The 16,166-nt window shown below is 36.6% G+C and overlaps 1 protein-coding gene across 1 annotated transcript; it reads right to left on the reverse strand.

Moving 5' to 3' along the window:
- Positions 1-2,383: 2,383 nt before the first annotated feature.
- On the reverse strand, positions 2,384-6,654 carry Rrp42 (exosome complex component Rrp42). Its single transcript, XM_023167995.2, has 5 exons — positions 6,505-6,654; positions 6,254-6,450; positions 5,851-6,016; positions 5,618-5,797; positions 2,384-2,680 (listed from the first exon to the last, which is right to left on the reverse strand). The coding sequence occupies exons 1-5, from the start codon at positions 6,550-6,552 to the stop codon at positions 2,420-2,422; spliced, it is 852 nt and encodes a 283-aa protein (XP_023023763.1). The 5' UTR covers positions 6,553-6,654; the 3' UTR covers positions 2,384-2,419.
- Between the last annotated feature and the right edge of the window lie 9,512 nt (positions 6,655-16,166).

Consider the following 16,166-nt stretch of genomic DNA (forward strand, 5'->3'; position numbering starts at 1 on the left):
AGACCACTCCACTGAGTTACAGGCTCTAAGGCTGGTCGAAAACACCATCCACGAGTTAAACACCAACAAAAAATGCACATTGTCCTATTCGACATCTCGAAGGCCTTCGACCGTGTTTGGCACGAAGGTCTTCTGCACAAATTAAAAACGTTCGACCTGCCTCGGGGCCTCGTCCGGTGGATCGGGTCTTTCCTAAAAGACAGGACATTTCAGGTTGAAGTAGAGGGATCTCTGTCTGATAACAGAGAGTTCTTTGCTGGAGGGCCACAGGTGGCCGTGCTCTCTCCGACGTTGTACTCACTTTACACCAGTGACCTTCCGAGGCCCGAGCGTGTGAAGATATCTCTGTACGCCGATGACACGGCTCTCCTCTTATCTTCCATGAGTCGGGAGCTCGGCGTCGTCTATCTACGTGCATTTGACGACCTCGAGCGCTGGTACCTTGATTGGAAGATCCGAGTGAACCCGGATTAGACTCAGGCAATAACCATATGGGAAGACTGAAATCTTCTCCGGCCAGAAAAGTGAAAATCTCTGGAAGGGAGATTGACTGGCAAGCGCGGGTAAAGTACCTCGGCCTTTTAATAGACCGTAGGCTCTCTTGGAACCCGCATATAACGAGCGTCAAATCAAAGATCGAGAGTCGGATAGCACGTCGGTACCCCCTGATCAATAGAAAATCTAAAATGAGTCTCAAAAACAAAATTACCATGTATAATACGATGTTCAAGCCTGTCATCATGTATGCTTCAGGCGTCTGGGAACAAGCGGATACCTCCATTCTGGAGGTATTGCAAAACAAGCTAATAAGGATGATTGTGACTGCTCCTTGGTTCGTGCGGAATGAAGCCATCCGCAGAGATTTACAGCTGCCTTCCGTTCGACAGTCCATTCAGTCGAGAAATCAGAGAGTTTTCGATGGTGCAGAAACTCATGAAAACCCATTAGTCAGGGCGAAGCTATGGATTACACTGTAGACGACCCCTCCCGATATAGAAGGCCCCGACACTCTGTCGAAAGAGGCCCCTATATCTTCCGTTGAAAGATGAACAACTTTTTCATCCAACTCACCCCAGCCAGGTAGGGGTACACCGTGAAGGGCGGTACTTATGTCTGAGGACATTGATGCCGTCATACCATCAACACCCACCATCAGTCATGACCCGTTTGTCCTTCTGACAAACATCAGTTCAAAGGGTAAGGAAGCCAGGCTCCAACCTGATTGAAATCAAGACGACGTTCAGGTCACATTTTGTCTTCAATCGAGGACCGCCTGCCCAGTACTGATGATGCCCAATATGCTGAACCGTCTGTCTACCGGCGGCTCTTAAACTCTTAAATTAAAATCAATATGGAAATGCTCAAAATAGTACTTATCTATTTATATTTTGATTTTCATGGAATTATTTTCCAGCAGCTTGACTGCATCAACCTATCTCGAGTTCATATCATTTCTAGAAACATGTTACAATTTCTTGTGGTATGAATTAGTTTTTTGAAGTTTTTCTTAATTTCTATGAGTATCCAGCAAACAATTGGTGGTAAGGTGAGTATTTCTAGGTTTTCAAATATGGGGCGACAACTGTCATTATAATTGGCTTTAGATATTATTCGTAAAGCTCGTTTCTGTAGTCTAAAAATGTTCACAGAGTCTACGTTTTCCCATAGAGTTACACTGTAATTAATGTAGGAGTGAAATAAGCCAAAGTAGGCTGTTTTCAAAACTGCCAGGTTAGCAAATCTGCTAAGTTTCCGTAATATGAAGAGAGTTGTGTTTAATTTCATAACAATTCCAAGTAGTTTATCTTCTAAATTGTTGGCAATCGTATTGTTGGTTGAAAAAACAATATTTTTAGTTTTGTTTTTATTGAGTTTGGAGCAATAAGAAACGAACCATGTTTCAGCTTTTCTTGAAAAATTATGTGAAGTTTCTTCCAAGTGATCAAGTTTCTTACCAGAAGCATAAAGGGAGCAATCATCTGTATAACAAATACATTTGACTGGACACATGTGATGAAATATGTCATTGATGAATAAAATTGTTTTTGAGCACTTTATTCCATATTTTACACAAAATTTGATGTACAATCTTTGATACACTTTTTCAATAGCAGAGAAACGGGGAACACACAAAACACTTCTGACTTTTATGCCTCCCACGAACAAGTTAGACAGCTGAAACTGAACATATATGTTCGAGACGAGTGTACCAACATAAGAAACTCGCTAATGGAATGTACGTACCTAAGTTACGGTATGAACACTTATTATTATTGTTATAGTAGTGATGACCAAGATTTGTGAGCATCATTTTTTTCTATCAATTTGGAAAATTATTAACCTTTTCCTCATCAAGAATAATCAGAAATAAACCAACAAAAAAAACTGTGCAAAAATAAATTTTTTATTCACATAATAATCATTTCAGAAATCCAATGTCTTGATCTGGTTTTATTTGAGCTAGGGTTTCCAACAAAGCTTTGTTCAACCTTTTAGCAACAGTATATCCCAATTTCAAACTTTCCAGCAGTGTTGAAGGATGCAAAGACCCTGTTCCTGTCTGTGACACTGTGCTAAATTTGTTTCCTGAGACTGCAACCACTACTGATCCCAATGAACACTGTTCTTCTGCTGCATTTGGGTCAACTATGCATTTTTCCCCTATTTTACAAACTGTGACCTAGAATAAATTCAGAGGATATTCTTGACATAAAAATATGTTTCGCTTTCATCGAAATATATAGAATAATGGTGCATAACTTGCAAATGGATAAATACTATACATTATACATAACCATAATTGTAGAATTTTCACAATAAATTTTATTTGAAAGACTATTGTCAGTGTGCCAAGACGAAAATTATTTTGAATTCAATAATACAATACATAACAACAAACTACTATATGTAAATGACTTGGCTACTAAATGTATTTCTGGTAGTTCCATCATTTTGGCAGATGATATCACACTTTTTTGTCACAATAAAAATCACCCAAAATTCATACGAAGGCATCTGTAATGAACTCAGAGAAATTAAACAATGGTGTGATGCAAATCTGTTGTAATTCAACATTTAAAAACAAGTATAATCACCTTTAGGTGCAACCTACCAGAAATTCATATAGAATAGTCTTTCTCAAAGTGGACGATAACGACGCTGGACGATAGGCGCTGGAGGCCTATAAGGGGGCAGTAAAGGGCACAGAGAAGATTGGGGGGGCGTTGAAGCGGTTTAGGGGGGCGATGACTGATTCAAAAATATTTTTTTTTGCTTTTAACACTAACTTTACCGCTCCTTTACGCTTAACGCGCATTTCCTCGTGTAACGCCATCTAGGGGACTACACAGTAACTATTTCCGGTCCGATAGTTGTCGAACTGTACCATAGATGGCGGTAAGCTTCAATGCGAAGCGAGAAGTTTCTATTATAGTCCCCAACTTCAAGGTGACGACTTGACTTCGATCAAAATAAAAAATGTCATTGCTGCTTTTGTAGCCAAATTGCTCTTATACAAGAATAATATCGGCAGACGCGAGTTTCGCTATTTCCCTAATTTGTCAGCAGTATCTTTCAACAACGACGACTTGCTTGTTTACTGCCAACATTTGGAGAACCTCCACAGTGATTTCGCAGAACGATTCCAGGACATTTTAATATTGGAAATACCAGAATGAGTGTTGGATCCTTTTTCAAATGTCAACACAGCAGGGTCACCCCAGGTGGAAGAACTCATGGAACTGATAATGAACGAGGAAATAAAAATAAAATTAAAAAATGGATACCAAGAATTTTGGTTACAAAAGCCAATTCCGCAATTGTACCCTGGATTGTGGTCCATCGTTCATAGATTTTTGATAGCATTCCCATCATCGTATTTGTGTGAACGTGGATTTAACGTTGCTAACTGAAAAGAGAAATCGGTTGCAGATTACCGAACACGGTGACTTGCGGCTGTTTTCGAGTAAATTCGAGCCTGACATTAACAAACTTATTAAAAATCATCAAATTCATCCTTTACATTAGATTAGTTTTAAAATTCAAATTGAAATGTTTGTTTTAATAACATGAATAAAAGTTTTCCTAATATTACAAAATGGTGTTTTACATTACCCCCATCAGAAAGTCTTATTTTCACATAACACACATAATTTAATTATTAAAATAATGACTGCGATTGTGATTCTTGAGATGTAGTAAAGTAAAAAAATTTGGGGGGCGCTAGAAAATAATTATTTCTCGAAGTGGTATGTAGTCAAAATAAGTTTGAGAACCTCTGATATAGAAAGTATACTAGTGGAGAATAAGATCTCTACAAAATTCTTGGAAATCAATATCGATGAGTGACTGAAATTCAAAGAGCATATTGGCATTGCAAATGAGAAACTTTCTTCCGTGTGTTTTGCACTTAGAATAATATCGAGAGAATCAGGGTTTCATGCAGCAAAAAATGTTTATTATGCCCTCATAGACTCTCACCTAAGGTATGACATAGAATTTTGGGGTGTACACAGTAAACAGCTGTTTCGAACTGTTTTCATCTTACAAAAACGTGCGGTACGGTATCTCTGTGGAGCAAAGTGAAATGATCTATACAAGCTACTGTTTATAATGCTTGAAATTTTAACTGGGACTTCATTGTCTGTTCTTGAATCAGCAATGCCTTATACGCAAGAACAAAAGGTACCTTTACTTCTCAGTCTCACAACAATACTACACAGGCTTGCCAATTGAAGGTTCCTATCTGAACAAGTAGTCAAATCAAGAACTCAATTATATATAATGGAGTGAAAATGTTCAAGTGAGGTACCTGAAAGTTCAACAGAATGTGTCAAGCTACTACCTTTCAGGAGAAACTTGAAGTCAGTTCTTGTCAAAAAGGCTTACTATACATTAGACGAATTTTTTGATCGACACATAATCTTCATATATGTAATTTTCTTTCTCTTCATAGTGAAACGAGTTAAAGAATCAAATGTCTTGAACAAATTTATTTCTAACAATATTTCACTAACACAAACTAATTTATATTCAACACTTAGCAACTAACGCTTAATTTATCTTCACTATTCGAATTCCTTGTTTAACCGCTCGATTCACTTTCTGAATTCAACTGCAATCTCTGGGCGAAAAGCGGGCCTTATATATCGGTAACTGTCGTTCTAGATTTCTCTAGTGGTTTCGGTACTCAACTAGAATTTAAGCGGCGTTTCTGTCGATTGCATTCTTTCACGGTGAGTCATGTGTTTATTCGCTGGCTGAGATATCGGTCAGGGCCGGATTCAGATTTGTTAAATTAGTGTTTTTTTATAAATGTCATTTGTTTACTCAATTTTATTTTTACTCATGTACAAGCTAACATTTTAACAAACATACTGCTTGAATATGTGCTCATGTGTGTATATATGTGTGGACATGTATATATGTATGTATATATGTACTTAATATAGTTATACCTCACATTTTAGCAAAAAATGTTTATCGACAAGATGTATTTCTTTTGACGTTAAACATATATCTCTCGCAATCCAATTTAATTTCATTGGGTCGTATAATCTGGCCTTAAGAGTTTCAATTATCAAGTTAAAGGTAACTACCAATCTGAAAAATGACTTACCAACACCGGAGCTTTCTCAACATCTAACCTCTGACAATCAGAAAGATCCTCAGATACATCCACCTCCACATTGTTGCCATCAATGTTGACCTTCTTCACTAGCGGAACTTGGGTATTCCATAGAGCAGCCTTAACTGCTAGAGATACTGCATCAAAAAGATTGCCCCCGCATTCAAGTAGCTAAAACTCAACATTTTGAGGACACTGAGAATGTTTTGACACAGAAAACTCACTAAAATATCAACATATACTTTCCAACATTTCCTCCCTTTCAAAATACATAACTTTTTCAAATCGAATGCAAGCTGTGAACGATATGCAGAGCTCAAAGTATTTGCAATTTCTATGGCTAAATCCTCACCTCCCCTTCCTTCAAAATCGGGTGTTGCATTAGCAGAGCTGGAAATTGATTTTAAAAATTATCGGTAACAAGTAGATATACATACAATTTAGTTATTTATTGGATGTCAAGTTGACAAAAACCATATTGAAATATTATAAATAAAAAACGAATAATATATTTGTTATGTGTTATAACACTTTACTCTGAGAAAGGTCAGGCTATTTGAGGCAATATTTCATTGTTTCATGAACATGATAGTTACTGGAAATTTCCTAGACTTAAAAGGTCATTACCAATCAACGAAAAATTCTAATTTTCCTTCGTATGGTCTTTCTGGAAAAGGGACATCCATTTCCATTTTGACAGCAACCAAAACATCTGTATTTGCTAATCTTAGGCGAGCAGAACCAAAAGCATGTGATATGATATCAGTTTCCAACTCCATAGGCCTGTAGTCCTCCCTTTCTCTGCCATCAACTCTAAAGTTTTCCTAAATAATCTTTATATCAGTACATTATTCATCGTTACAGATCAAATTAATTACTTCAACTCCATGCAAAACGAATGTTTTTTCTGCTTCACAAAGGGACATTTCTGTTGAAAATATTTCTTATTCTGAAAAGTCCTAACCTACAAAATATAAAAACAAAAACAGTTCGATAACCTCAATTTCAATTAGTCGCGAGCGTGTATCTCGGTGGAAGACCACCGACATAACCTATAAGTTTATTTCGATGTGGAAGACTCTCAAGTTTGTCTAAACATAGACGACACGTCGTAAGCGAGGTCAGAGCGATGTAGTTATTTCTTGCTAACAAGAGTTTAATTTGAAAAATTATCTGTTAATTATTGATGGATTACAAAATGTCAATACTGGTCATTTTTTATCTATATTTCCTTTGTATGCAGCTGAAAATTATAATATCAGCATTATGGTCCATTCTTCCTCATTATATAAACTCATACCAAGATGCATAGAATGTCCCTACGGCAAAGAAATGATGATAGAGATCCAATCAATTTTAGCCTTTCATTCACAGAGGTGCTGATGATTACTCAAATGACACGGTTTCATTTGGGAGTGAAATAATTTCAGCTGAAAGTTTTTTTACATGGTGGTACATAAATTGAATTTTTGAACGAAATATTTTGAACGACAGATTTCGATTCTTGCACCATCTATCAATGTGTGTACAAAGTTGGTCACTCTCATTTCTCGCGTCGAGAGCTTTCGACAAAAAAAAAGTATCGATCAAAACACCAGGGTTTCTATGCTTCTTTACCTATACCATTACTGGGCAATCTTTTTGTTGTATATAAATTTTGGGCAACATGCTAATATGCTTTAGTGCCCTCTTCAGGCCGGTGGAAGAGAAAACAAAGAAGCAATTGAATGACTTCTACAAAGCTTCTACTCTGAAGTCACGGAAAATCGTAATGTTGAGAAATAATAATATAGATGGCGTAAATTGTACGAAATTCATCTTTTTGTAGAGAAAATCTTTTTGGGGATTCTCATCTTCAACATTCTGAAAAACATTAAGGAGAAGTAGAAGGTCTATTAGTTTTTTCCAAAAACTGATATCTCCTTAAAAACATTCCCTTTTCAATTTATGAAATGTAGTTACATTCAAGTATCTACGATAAGAAATGGACCACCCAGTGTAAACTTACCTATTCATTTCCTTAAACCTCTTTTGGAGATATCAGGTTTTCTGAAACTGGGAATTTCCATCGTTTTGCATATTCCTGCAGAGTGCACCTATTCTGAACCGGTCGATGCTCAATTTGAAATTCAAATGTGACAATTTGCAATACAGGTAATTACATCCTGTTTCACTCGTTAACAACACTCTTGTGAAACTGGTTTCATATCAATATATCAAGAGAGGTTTCATGACCGTTGAAAGGAAATATTTCAGTTTTTTCACAGACTAAACTTTTTGTGATATTTTTATTTACGATGAGCCTGACAAATCATTTTTATCTGTGACAATGAAAGGTTGAGTTGAATAGAAGATTACATAATCGTTATAATTTTTCAAAAGTGATGTGTGAAATCCTTAATGTATGATAATAAAAAAACATTTGAAGGCAAATCTCTAGGAAGATCTCACTGCAAAGTGTATGGCGATTAGTTAAAAATCAATAAATTCAAAATATGATTTTAAGTAATCCATTTTTAAATTCATATCTATATAAACCTTGAGAATTGGAAGTTATTCTGATGGACTATTCTCAAAAATTCACCACTACGTTTCCTTTATGCGAAGAGCGGCAGAGAAAAATCCCAACCGGTATCGGTTCAAATTCTACCACCTGTTACAGTATTTCCTTCAGACATATACCCAGAAACTACCTATTCTAAGTATGACAATACTAAAAGTAGATCTTTCTCTCTCTGCACCCCACTTCTCACTCTACGTTACACTACACTATAAGAATAAACTCTATGACTGAAGAGAAGAAGAGTATTAGTTGACGTTTATTTGTATATCTAACCGTAAAATGAATAATAAATAATTAAAATGATTATTATGGACCTAGAGTAGGTGTTAGTATTCTTATTAGATTTATTTAGAGTACTACTGTAGACTGCTCAGAAGAATCCTAGATTTGTGATAATATAAAAGAGAAATTTAAATAATTGGTATGTTAAAATCTACAAGTCGAAGTTGGCAAACAGTATTAATTGGAAAGTGGAAAAATTCATTGTTAACCAGATCATATAAGGCAGTTGGAAGTAAGTGGCTTGAACAGGAATTGGAAGAGCGTGGACTTGCTCACATATGCGGATAACATAGAGAAGTCCGGGACAATAAGTTGGATCCATTCTTCAAGCTAATTAAATGTATTGAAAGTCGTTTCAAATCAAAGTATATGAAAATAATGTGCATCAATTTTTTGAAATTTCCTCGCCCTTTTGGTTGATATGCCACACCCTCTTGTGGCGCGGTTCCAATGACTGAAGTCCAGCCAAATTTATTCGAAGAAGAATTATGATTTCTTTTCCTGATTGATTCCGGCCGTTACATGATGAAGATCCATAGTAATTTCAAAAACTACATCTCACGATTTGATTTCCACAAGTTTGTGGAGATCAAATCGTTAGGTGTAGTTTTTGAAAATATGATATTTTTTTTGGCAAAACACAAGCACTATATGAAACTCATTAAGGCGCTCTAAGAGCGGTTCCTCTGCGAAAGTAGCGAATTTTGAGGTGCACTGAGTTGAACCTCAAAACGATGAGCCTCCAAAGTATTTCTGAATGTACCGCTCTTTTGGTGGAATCAAATGTGCCAAGTCACTTGAACACCTCTCGTGGAAATAGCTATAAAAGAGAGACAAGTCTCCATCCTTTCTTCGATGTTACAGACCATCGAGGTTGCAAGCGTTTCCAATTAGGTGGATGGCTATTTTCTAGATGGAATCCAGCAGCCTAGGGTATGCTTAGAGGCGGAGCAACATACATGAGAACAATACTCCAAAGAAGGTCTGATCTGAGCTTCATTAAGCATCAAAAGTTGTTGAATTGTGTACAGTTTTCTGGTTCGGAACAACGTTCCACGCTTTCGAGAAACAGCCTTTGCAATTCCAGCGACATGATTCCAGCGACATGGTGTCCATTTCAATCCCTAACAAACTTATCGAAGCAGAAAGCGGAATTGTCCGTCGTAACTTTATTGTATCCGGTTCGGAGACATTTATCTTTTTGAAGAAAACCGTTACCTGGGTTTTCGTAACATTGAGTTGAACGTAGTTATTTTCACCCCAATTCGAAATCACCTCTAGCATCGAAGTTTGGCTGGCAAACCCGCCACACGGTCAAAGGCCTTGAAAATATCGAGCGTAACTGCTCTTGACTTTCAATGTTTCTCGATTGCGTTTTTCCAAATATGAGTGACATACAATAGAAGGTCGCTTACAAAAGCCATATTGATGATTGGTCAAAATGTTAAAGCCTTCCAAATATGTGAGAATATGGTGGATCATGGCTTTCTCTATGCTTTTTGATATCAGTGATAGCAAAGCCACTGAACTTTTTGGGAATAGACTGGACACGAGCAATCTTACAACAAGAAGGAAAAACTTCTTCCTTGTAAGTCTGCAAAACACTGGTGCTAGATCCTTGGCGCACTTTTCAAGTATGATGACAAGCACTTCATCAGGATTTGCAAAATATTATTCATTTTGAACGTTTGATGGAAAATTATTCACATTTTTCAACCTAATCTGTTTTCCATAATATTTACACATTCCTTTCGTGAGTCTCAAATAAGAAGAAACATACTAATAAATCCGCGGGCGGTTTCTGCACCGACAATGTGAACAATAAATTTGAAAACAACAAAACGATATGCACTTTTTCATTCGCTGTGGATATTAGTGAAACGCGAGTGTTGAATAAAAACGTTTTATGGAGACCGTTCTTCATGCATGTTCGCATGATACAAACTTCAAGCAAAACACGTCAACGCGAAAAAAGTAATTCTTGAAACCTAATGCAACAGAGTGATTTTATCGGTCTCAGAACTCGAGGAATATGAAGGGGATAGGTGAACTTATAAGTAAGTTTTTGATGGAGGATCTATGAACTTGATGTAGAGTTTGTTGAAACTGCATTTAGCAGTTGACCTGGTTTTATAACCATATTGATGAACATAAGTTGTAGGATGTGATATTGGCAGTTGAAAAATTCTTTCCTGAGAAATAGACAACAGGATTTCGTGGATGCAAATACTACTGAAGATGGAATTACATTCGAACATTTATAAGGAACCAAAAACAATCCTGCAACATTTTTACTAAATATAAACAGAAGAAAGTGTCTGGAGCCAACTATACTATGTTGTCACATTAGGGCCAACTGTTTAAATTGGCAACACTGCATATAATACTCGTGTCTCAAAATATTCTGATGTGAGGTACTTCTGTTGATGCAAGACGTGCCATACTTCCACAAAAAAGAATAATCACGATCATATTTTACATTGCACCGAGAAATAGTTGTAGGAATTTCATTAGTTCGGACTTCCATTGTCTAATATTATATGAAATAATTTGAAATCCCTGAAAAAACCAATACAAATGAAAAATTAAAAACAATATCTCAAAATAACCATTCTATCAAGCAAAAAAAAATGAAATGAGATTATGGTGAATTAAAATACAAATAAAAAATGGAACAATAAAAAAATTAAAATTAAGAGATTTCAAGTCAACTAACTTCCCGACGTTTCGATTGTTAGTATCCACAATCGTTTTTAGCTGTGATGAATGGACTAATTTCTCTGAAAAATTACTATTTATGGAACATTCGAGTATTTTCACTTATCTCCTCTTTCCGCTTCACCGGTTTAGCGGGAGATGACCGTTTGGCGGGAGTTGGCAATTTTTCCCTTGATTATGAGTGTCCATATGTTGCGTATCTCTACAGTAGCTTGGCTGAATACATTGTTGGACAACATGTATGCGGCTTCTTTGAATTTCCTACTGAACCAGTGTTCCTCCCTGTGTAAGATCTCAGCTTGCGACAACTCGACGTTATGTTGATGTGTCCAAACATGCTGTGCTATTCCTGATTTGCTGGTTTCTCCTCGCTGTGTGTGTTTCTTGTGCGCGGCAATGCGAACTTTCAATGGCTTCTTAGTTTCACCGATATATAGGATTTTCCGCACTCACAGGGTATTCGGTAAATGTAATTCTTGGAATCGCAGTCCGCGTTTGGTGGCCTGATTTTCGTGAAGCTGCTACGGATAGTGTTTCCGGATCTAAAGCAGGTTCTGATGTTGTACCCTGCATCTATATTTATAAAGGTCTGCTTCATGAGAGATACAACATAGTCAATCTTTATCACGAGTCAGTCACTCATAATTATGCAACACAAACTAAACACTTAACCATACCAAAACACAAAACGTTGACATTCAAGGAATCTTTGTGGTGAAACGGCACTATACTTTTTAATTCATTGTCACAGGATGTTAATACCTAAACATAATACCTTTCAAGAGTAATATCAAGGAATCATTGACGAACGGGAAATAATATAGCTGAGATAAGTTCCTGAAAACGGATGTCTGATATAATTTGCTGTCACTGCGTTTTCCTTTCCAGATTGTTTGTTGAACTTCTCAATTATATAGAAGTATTCCTACTATGTTATTTATATAATGATTCATCTACTATCTTAGAATCTGTATCTGTTTCTTTGTATCCAAAAAACCGTAGGTTTTGTGACCTACATGTTAACGTACAAATGAAGTAAATAGTTTGTAGGGAAAGGCCGGGCAAAGTGAACACCCCAGGCAAAGCGAATACTCCCCACTACTTCTAAATTATTCATTCGACTGTCATCACACCACCGTAGTGGCATTCCGCCATTTTGATTTAGTACGCGGCAAACACTAAAGCAGGAGGCCGCGTCGCTTGCCCGCCGCAGAGTGGAGATTTGTGTTTTTGTGAAAAAAAGATTGATTTTACGAGGTAAGTATATTGATTTTATTTCCAGTACTATTAGTTCTTGATCTTAAGAAATATTTTGATTCAGTACCATGTTAAAGTAGGTTTTTATTGTATCTTTCACAAAAGTTTAGAATTATTCGTTTTTGTACAAAATTTGTTAACCTCAAAAGTTACCTAGTCGGGCAAAAAGAATAGGGCAAAGTGAATATGGTATTCACTTTGCCCGCTATTCGTTATTATTGACTTGTAATTTCATCATATTGTTTATTTGTTTGAGATGGTTAATAAATATAAAAAAAACTAAACAAGGGTCGTGGGATGAGAATGTCATGAAAACAGCTATTTATTTGTGCAAAGCTGGCGAATCCATAAAAAGCACAGCTAAAAAGTATGGGTTGGCCTATGCAACCTTGTACAGGCACGTCAAAACCGGTACCACTGCTCCAAAATTGGGTCGATTCCGTCCTGTTTTCAATGAAGATCAGGAGAGAGAGTTGTTAACATATCTGAAGGATATGGATTCTGTTTTTTTTTGACTAACTCGAGACGAGTTCAAAAATTTGGCGTTCATATACGCTAAGAAGAATAATTTGAACTATCCGAAAAACTGGGACAAGTACGAAAAAGCAGGAGATGACTGGTTATCGTCATTTTTGTCTCGCCACAATCAAATTTCCCTGAGGACTCCAGAAGCAACATCGGTTGCAAGGGCTAAAGAATTTAACAGACGTGAAGTTGGACGTTTTTATGAAAACCTTGAAGCTTTGACTGCAAAACATGACATTGATGCATCTAGATTGTACAATATGGATGAGACAGGTATATCGACAACCACCAATAAGCCACCTAAAGTGCTATCAACGAAAGGAAAGAAACAGGTTGGCATAATTGCCAGTGCAGAACGTCGTCAATTAACGACCGTCATCGGTTGCTGTAATGCCGCTGGTTCATTTCTCCCATCATTCTTAATTTTTGCCAGGAAAAAGATGCAACCCAGACTACTTGATGATGCGCCACCCGGCACTCAAGGAACATGTACTCCAAATGGTTGGACTTCAGGAGAGGTATTTCTTGATTGGATGCGTTTCTTCGTGGAACATGTTCGGCGTACACCTGGGAAAAAGATACTTCTACTATTGGACAACCATGAGAGCCATAAGTATTACCCAGCTTTGGATTACGCTAGCAAAAACAACATCGTAATCTTATCCTTGGCTCCACATACAACGCATAAGATGCAGCCCATGGATGTAGCCGTTTACGGCCCATTGAAAACATATTTTGAAAGGGAGGTGAATGCTTTCCAAAAATCTCACCCTGGACGCATTATAAAGCAATATGATGTGGCCAGACTGCTATCACCGGCATTCCTGAAATGTGCAGTAGCTATAAATGCCGTTCATGGTTTTGAAAGACCTGGTATTTGGCCAGTGAATAAATATGCTTTTGGTGACGAAGATTACGAACCAGCCGCTGTAATTGCAGGAACATCTAACATGAATATTGGTACAGAAAGCACTAACTCACCAGAAAGGATTGATGTTCCAGGATCTTTTGCAGAAACTTCTTCAACCCCTTCGCCTTCGCTTTTGCAAGAATTTATTCCACCAAACCCAGTGGATCCTCTAGTAGAAATAATTCCATCTCTAAACAGAGCTACCCCTTTTGAGCTTGAAGCCTGAAGAAAAGTACTTTCGTACTTTTTTAATTCTATTTCCAGTTAATATATGTTTAATTATTTAGGTTAACTGATGACAGTATTTGTAAGAGCAGTTAATAAAGACCGATTGTACTAGTTATTTTATTTTTATACCTTATACCTTTTCTGCTATAACCTTAAATATCTTAAGGTATCCACTTTGCCCGGCCTTCCTCTAGTATTTCAAATTATGTTTGTGCTAATTGATAGGTATATATTTATTTATATTTATATATATTTTATTGACATGTCTAATATTATTATGATCTGAAAAAAGAATAAATACTACTACTACTAGTATTCATGGAACTACTCATAGTCGGAAATGTTCCTTTAGTAGATCCACCTTTCTCCTCAAAATGTTTTAATTCAGCGATAACGTCAATTGTCCTGTATGCGTCACAGAGCAATTTTTTTTATTATCATTTCATTATCTAAAAATATCAGCGCGATGCGTAGAATAGCTAAAAAAGCTATCGAAAAGATTACGGAAATTCAAACAATGACGTATTTTGACAGAGCCATGATAAATCACTGCCTGTACGCACGTTTACTCTTTTCAGCGTCTTTATTTAATAAGGATCCAGGTTGGATATCATCCCTCTCGTTTGAAAACCATTAGTCTTGTTGAATGTCACTAAATGGTGGGAATATATCGGGAAGGATATAATTTCGGATGTTAAAGTTTATGCGAAATGTTCCAGGGATATCTCTGATCGGATTACGTTGCACACTAAACCCAACAAACATGACATTGGTTTATCAGTAGCAGTAACATAAGACGATGAATTTCTATTTCTGCCCGAAAACTGTGTTATTCAGCAGTACCATGAGAGGAAACATTGGTATGCTCAAAAATAACAAAGTTTGAGTTTGAAACAATGGACATTTCACACGGTAATAATCATAAAATTTTCGAAAACACGTTGATTTTCAGATGCGTTTCGGTAGAACAGTAGCTTCCTACCGAGGAAGGTAACGAGATGACGTCATAAGTCATGGTAATTGATATTGGAAAATGTACCTATTCAAATCAATTTCATATAAATTGAAGGCCACATCGTTTATCAGCTGAAGTGACATATTCTTTCAAATTCGGTTTCTGGAAATAAACTGGTGCATTCATAGACCTAACAATGGCTAACCATAATGAAATTCATACTGGAGGACGACCAAAGTGCAAAATATGTTCGAAAACTTTCGCTAATGAAAGTTCTTTGAAAATTCATGAGAGAATTCATACCGGAGAAAAACAGTTTCAATGCACATTATATTCAAAATCTTTTACTCAAAGGAGTAATCTGAAAGTACACGAACGAAGTCATACTGGAGAACAACCATTTCAATGTAAAATCTGTTAGAAATCTTTCACTCGAGCTAGTACTTTGAAAAATCACGGAAGAAGTCATACTGGAGAGCAGCCATTTCAGTGTAAATTCTGTTTGAAATCTTTTGTCCTGAAAAAGGAAGTGAAAGTTCATGAGAGAGTTCATACTGAAGAGAAACCTTTCCAGTACTGTATATGTTTGGAATTTTTCAGTCGGAGTGATAGGTTGAAAGCTCATGTACGGAGGCATACTGAGGGATGTCATTTTTTAGCTTTCTAAATTTTTGTATTTTGATATTATTAATTTTCAATAAATCATATTCATTCAAATGTTCGCATTTTCATTTTATCAATGAGTTTGAAGTGATCAGTGGGTAGACTAATTTGTAGAAAGGAAATTGCATTATTGACCATTCAATATGAATTTACATAAATTGAAGGGCCTAATCAGAATTGGGTCAGTATTTTGCAGGTAAGCTCGTGCTCTCATAGACTCTAACAATGACTAACCATAATGAAATAACTATCGAATGTGTCTCTAAAACTCGATTCGAATTGAGCAAATGTGCCAAGTCACTTCATCACCTTCCATGAAAGTATCCAAAGAAAGACAAATCTCCAACCTTTATTCAATGTTCCAGGCAATCAAGGTTGCACAAGATGTTCGCATATCCAATCAGGCGGATGGCTTTTTCTGGATGGAATCCAGCAACTG

The sequence above is a fragment of the Leptinotarsa decemlineata genome, unplaced genomic scaffold, assembly GCF_025532065.1.
Source record: "Leptinotarsa decemlineata unplaced genomic scaffold, Ldec_3_MD MMD2_tig00004307_RagTag_RagTag, whole genome shotgun sequence".
NCBI classification, from domain to species: domain Eukaryota; kingdom Metazoa; phylum Arthropoda; class Insecta; order Coleoptera; family Chrysomelidae; genus Leptinotarsa; species Leptinotarsa decemlineata.